This window comes from Austrofundulus limnaeus, unplaced genomic scaffold, assembly GCF_001266775.1.
Source record: "Austrofundulus limnaeus strain Quisiro unplaced genomic scaffold, Austrofundulus_limnaeus-1.0 Scaffold52, whole genome shotgun sequence".
Taxonomy (NCBI): Eukaryota; Metazoa; Chordata; class Actinopteri; order Cyprinodontiformes; family Rivulidae; genus Austrofundulus; species Austrofundulus limnaeus.
In genome coordinates this window covers 1,541,014-1,547,268 of record NW_013952454.1, presented here as the reverse complement: position 1 = coordinate 1,547,268, position 6,255 = coordinate 1,541,014, and the positions used below count along the sequence as shown (strand labels likewise).

The following is a 6,255-nucleotide window of genomic DNA, read 5'->3' as shown; positions in this document are numbered from 1 at the left end:
TCTCTCTCTCTCTCTCTCTCTCTCTCTCTCTCTCTCTCTCTCTCTCTCTCTCTCTCTCTCCCTCTCTCTCGCTCTGCGTCTCTTTCTTTTCAGGGCGTGTGAAAGAGGACCATTGTTTGGGACACACGCCTGCCCTCGGGCCGCCCACCACCAATCCTGTTCTTCCTGCTCTTCTTGCTCCCTGATGCCACTGGGTTCAGACCAGATGCAGCGCCAGCTTCCGTGGTAGCTGTCACCCAGTAGCCTTCCTGGGTCAAGAGCTGTGCGACGTTCATCTGCTGCCAGCAGCATCTGCTGCACAGCACCCCCCATCTGCACCTTTTTTTTTTCTACCAGAACATCCAAGGATCAACTAGTAGAGCATGGAGGCTGAAGGAGGCAGAGGAGGTTCAGTAGCGGAGCTGAGAGCCCACTTGGCTAAACGACAGGAACGAAAGCGTCAGGAGCTGTTTGCTCTGGCTTTAGGAGTCAAGCTGGGGAGCAAAGGAACTCTTCTGTGGAARCCCATTAAACTGTTGGCCTCTTGTCCACAGATCTCTTCTCCTCTGGTGCGACGGAGTGCCTTGAAAGACACACCTGAGAGGCAGAGTTCCTACGAAAAGATACACAACTTCAAGGTGAGCAGATTTATTTTAAAGAAACAAATAATTGAGTGCCCTCTTTAGATAAGCAGTTTTTCATTTGTTTCATTGCTACCATGCATCCATCTACTTTTACATTGGGACAGAGACGGGACACAGGTTGGAARTCCATCCCAGCACCACATAGAAACAAACAGGACAAACTCACCCACTTAGGGACAAAATGACCCATCAAACTGAGGATTAAGTCAAATTTGGTCAAAATAACATAAGCTCTGCTTTTTAAGCTACATTTTGATACCTGGATCATAATGGGCGGTTCCACAGATATAGCTTAATTTGTCTKAGTCAGAATAAACCATTGATATTTAATCTGTCCTGTTTTCAACTTATTCTCACAAGGATTTATTTGTGATTTTAAAGAAGAAACCTCAAATCAGGGTTCCCACGGGTCCTTGAAATCCTTGAAAGTTTGTGAATTTGAAAAAATGATTTCAAGGCCCTGGAAAGTTTGTGAAAACAGCCAAAAATCACACTTGTCTTTGGAAGTCCTTGAATGTTTTTGGGGGATTGGAATGCTTTATTCACACGACAGATTTTCATCATCTTTTAAAAAATAATTTATAAAATTTAATAAAAAATAAACGTACATTTGTTGCGGTGGATAACTCAAGATTACGGTAAACTGATGCCATTGTTTCTGACTCAACAACTTCTATGTTGTTCAGTTTTTCATTGAATTTACATGATATTAAACCTGTTAATTGGTAACATTCTGCGATAGCAATAGGTAACTGCCATTGCACGTGGTTCTTTAATTTGAGGAACTTGGTACTAGAAAGTCCTTGAAAGGTCCTTGATTTTGATGTTGGCCGAGGTGTGGGAACCCTGTCAAATTGTGTTTGGAAATTGAGATATTTTTTTGTTTTACAATTTTTGTTGGAAAAAATGACAAAAATTTAAGGCTTTTCTGCTCAAAATCATGTTTTCTGTAGCTATTGCTCAAAAAAGAGCTTAAAAATCCTTTAATATTTGAGATATTTACTTTAAACTACCCATAGATGAGATATTTATTTGTTACGTTTTGACAAAATTAAATTGTTGCAAATGTTTTAACCAATGCTGCCTATTTCTCCACATCACACTTTGGCATTTAAACCAATTATCCAAACACGTATGTTTTTGGTCTTGGGAGGAAACCAGAGTAGCCAKAGAAAACCCMTATGTGCACAGGGCGAACATGCAAACTCCACACAGAAAAGCCAGCAGGTGAACCTTAAACCTTCTTGCTGTGAAAAAGGTTGCAGCTAACAGTATTGTTATAAAACATCTACTCCCTGACAGCTCCCCGGACACTCATATAGCTGCCTGCTGCTCCACTGGGGTGTATCTCATGTGTGACGGGTCGAATGCAGAGTMGTTTTTGTTATTGTATGGAAACATGMAGTGATGGTACACATCACTTCACTTTATTTAATATTCTAATTRGCTGCTTTTTTCAACATTTACTGTCTTTTTTTATCACAGTGTAAGCCTGTTGTGTATCTGTCCTAACACACTCTGAAGTGTGTGCTGCTGTTTGGATGTGAACACAACCAGCTGACACTCATATGCACTGAGGGGAACTAATGGCTGCACTACAACACGACCCATTAACAGCCGAATGYTAGGATTAGCATTGATTTTAAAGCTTTTAAAGATTTTTTTTTTGTTTCAGGCTTTTGTTTTTTTTTTAAGTCCAAACGGTTCAGCAACTAAAACACAGTWATGTTTCCTTTAAACCCACAAAGGACACTTTTGTGATACTTTGCCTCGGGGTGCCCCAACATTCTTACAACAGTTTCTTGGGTTTCAGCTAACAGGCAGATCGGAATGACTTCTCCTTTTGAAACAGGACAAAAACTCATCCACCGACCACCTGCCACATGCTTTCTGCACTCATTAGTGCACCGATACCTATTCAGAGCAGCGCTGAAGGTGTGTGCGCGCCTAATTGTGGCTCTGTTTGAAAATGTATCTGTGATTTTAGGGGGCAGAGTGGGCGTACATCTGTTATTTTGACTTCCAGGCTTGCTCTAGCTCTGGCTCTGCGTGTATCAAATATCCCCAGCAACAGATGCCAGACACATTGTAATAAATCCTTTAATCTGCTCTGTATAAACACACACACACACACACGCACGCACGCACGCACGCACGCACACACACACACATAGGCTCTCATTTAGTGTGGAGTTTAGTGCATCACAATCCAGTGCCTTGAAGAGGAAGGGGAAGTGTGTGTGTATGTGTGTGTGTGTGTGGGGGGTGTCCTCAGATTAAACTGGACATTTGCTGACTTCTGTTTTGTGATGTGTCTTGAACCACAGGTGCACACATTTCGAGGGCCACACTGGTGCGAGTACTGTGCCAACTTCATGTGGGGCCTCATTGCCCAGGGCGTCCGCTGCTCAGGTAAACAGCGTCGGACCTACACAGYGTTCATTTTACCTCACAAATACCTGGGATCACAGTAACAGTCACACAAAAATGAAAACTTGGAATTGCCGATGATTTTCTGATCCAAAACAAATGTCACCAAAGGATGTTTTAACAAGATATTCTCTAATTGCCTTACAGTATGAGCAACACATTCTCACTCCCTACACATCATATACAGACGCTTGGTCAGACTCCCTCTGCATCACTGACTGACTTGTCGGGTACCCTCCTCTCCTTGTTGATTTGATTGGTGCGTGTTTCGATTTTGGGTCGGGGTTTAAGTTTAGGGATCAGGGTTACTGGTTAGRTTTGAGAAGTAAGGTCAGAGGTCAACAGAGGTTACGTCAGGGGTTAGGGGGTCATAGTTAGGCTTTGAGTTAGTTGTAGCACGTTTTTAAAAAAATATGAGAACAGGCTCCTCCTCCTCGTTTTCAAGTCGTCAGTTAACAACGACAGGTTGGTACGCGACTTGTCAATAAGTGACGCAGAGTTGAGCTTGGCCATGAGTCCGTACACAACGACAAGAAAGTGAGAATGCACTGGTGTGAAGCAGCTGGACGAGACACTGACTCCTAGTTATGTCAACAAGACAGATTTAAAGCCCATGCAGCAATAAACTGGAATCAAAGCAGAACATTTGAACAAGTTTAAAGGGGCAATATTATGTGTTTCTCAGGCATATATTTAAATTCTATACCATAATAACGTAACTATGTCACCTTAAGTTGTTATTAAAATGCTGTTTTTATGTTTAAATAAAAAATAAATTTGACTTTTTATTCATTTCTGTTTTTAAACACCTTGAAATTGGCCTCTATCTCTTTAAGAACCTCCTTGTGATCCCGTCACACCCATTTCAGYGCGTCATCACGTCTCTTGTTTACAAGCTGGAGCGTCGTAGCATGCTTTGTTGTAATGATAATTTAAAAAGCAGCAACATTATACAAGATCGGTTTTGGAATATTGCATCTCTGGATACATATGAACCTTACTGTCAGACCAGAAAGTAAGTTTTCGAAAGAACCAGAGCGATTTCAGAGAAGACRTTTCAGCTGGTAAGATCATCCACACACACACACACTGATCGTAATAAGTTACAAATCTTAACACACAGACCAAACAACATGTGAACAAAACAACTTGAGTTGTTTTTCAGCTTACCTGGGCAGGTGACAACAGTGTTTAATCCAAAAAGGACTGAAATGAGAAGCTGTTAGTAGACGCAGTTTCACWGGATTTCTCAAAGATAAGGCTCTTCTCAAAGTAAGACTCTGGGCATGTTTTTGATGAGAGGATAACATTATAACATGAAATAAAGCTCAAAAAAGTTGATTTTGCATAATATTGCCCCTTTAAATGATATTTGCTGCTAATAACTGAGCAGCAGACAAACACGTTTAGTAAGATACAGTATCTTTCACAATCTGAACAGGGCATGAATTGTTCCAGAAAAGTTTGACTCAGTGAAAAAAACCACTGACATGTTCTGCCAAAAAATAAAATAAAATAAAATAAATAGGGGTGATGCCTCGTAAAAATGTTTGTAATAASCTTCAGGATGAAAACAAGCATCCTATGTTTGAGAGTTTTATTGAAATGTTTTCTAACCGATGTCACTGTGTGCCCATTTGACACAGAAATGTAAYTACAGTAACAGCTATCATCCAGTGATTGATTGAGTTGGTGCTGGTTGTAAAACAATAAATAGCTAGATGTGCATCCAGTTATTACTTTTTGTGACTTTCAGCAAAATCTMTCCAATGTTTCATGAGACATTTTGCTTACACAACAGACAAAAACACAAGCAATTACAATACTGCTTAACTTTCTTGGCTATAATGATGATAWTTAATATGATCATTGTTTTTTAGGTTTGCAGGTTTTAGTTTAGGWAGATTTTCACAACTGTTACAGAGTTGCAAAATGATAAGCTGAAACAAAATACAACCACAAGTGTTCTCAAAGTTTTCCCGTGAGGACCAAATGTAATGTTTCAACTACAATATAACACGTTGTTTTGTCTGTTACTGATCAAATATAGCAGCAGGTCTAAATGAATATTTCAAACCATCATGAGGTTCACCACTGATGTGTTCACCGGGGGACTCGGCTGATGTCGACTCAAACAGAGCGTTTGTTGTTGACACATTTTTCTCTCTGATAAGCCAGAGGCAGATCATCAGATGCTGCTTGTGCTGTGGGAAACRGGAGGAACTGCTTCACACTCCGTCTAACCTCCGTTTGGTTTCTCAAACTCTCTCTGTGATTAAGATGACCCCGCGTGAAACGTCTTCAACACGAAGCGCTCTCATGTAGTCAAACCCTTCGTTTCAAGCTGTGCACGAGCAGAAAYGCCTTTCACACAACCCCTGACCGTKCTGCTAATATCTGCTGTTGTCTTGGCTGCAGCTTAGCTGCAGCTGTGMTCTGTAACAATTCAGTTTCTCAGCRAGTCTGAGAAGACAGAYGCAGCTGCTGTCTGTAGTCTGTCCCGATGATTGTGTTATCATYAGGCCAAGGCTAATCGCTCCCTCCCTTTTTTTTATTCCTTCTTCACCTCACCGTTTGCTGCTCTCAGATTGTGGGTTGAATGTACACAAACAGTGCTCCAAACTGGTTCCCAGCGACTGCCAGCCAGACCTGCGCAGGATAAAGAAGGTCTACAGCTGTGATCTCACCACGCTCGTCAAAGCGCACAACACCACGCGACCCATGGTGGTGGACATGTGCATCCGGGAGATCGAACTGAGAGGTGGGGTGCAGTTAATCAATCTGCACATTTGATCTCATCAGCTGTAAACAGTAAAATGGGCTTTTAGAACAAGTCTGCCAATAATCTTTTGCAGGGATGAAATCTGAAGGTCTCTACAGGGTGTCGGGCTTCTCGGAGCACATCGAGGACGTAAGGCTGTCGTTTGATAGAGGTATGTTGATTAAAAGTGTCTTTCATACAGGATTTTAAAAACTTAAAATAGCCAAGTGTTTATTTATTTTTTTTATAAGAATGTGTGTTGTCTGCCGCCTTTCATTCAGGAGGTTTAGACCAGGGGTTCTTAACCTTTTTGACCTTGGTGCCCAATTTGTTGAACATAAAATGGCGCGAGGCCCAGTCAGACATTACCATACGGATCAAAATGATAATTATTCTAAATATTGGTTTAAAATGATAATTATTCTAAATAAAAAAATAAAA

At 41.1% G+C, this 6,255-nt stretch overlaps 1 protein-coding gene across 1 annotated transcript in view; it reads left to right on the top strand.

Moving 5' to 3' along the window:
* The window catches only part of chn2 (chimerin 2), a 42,836-nt gene that overhangs the window by 32,647 nt on the left and 3,934 nt on the right, over nt 1–6,255 (top strand). The window contains exons 7-10 of the mRNA XM_014008747.1: nt 534–617; nt 2,951–3,035; nt 5,641–5,814; nt 5,909–5,986. Of these exons, the coding sequence (XP_013864201.1) occupies nt 534–617; nt 2,951–3,035; nt 5,641–5,814; nt 5,909–5,986 (421 nt within the window). The remainder of the gene's footprint in view (nt 1–533; nt 618–2,950; nt 3,036–5,640; nt 5,815–5,908; nt 5,987–6,255) is intronic.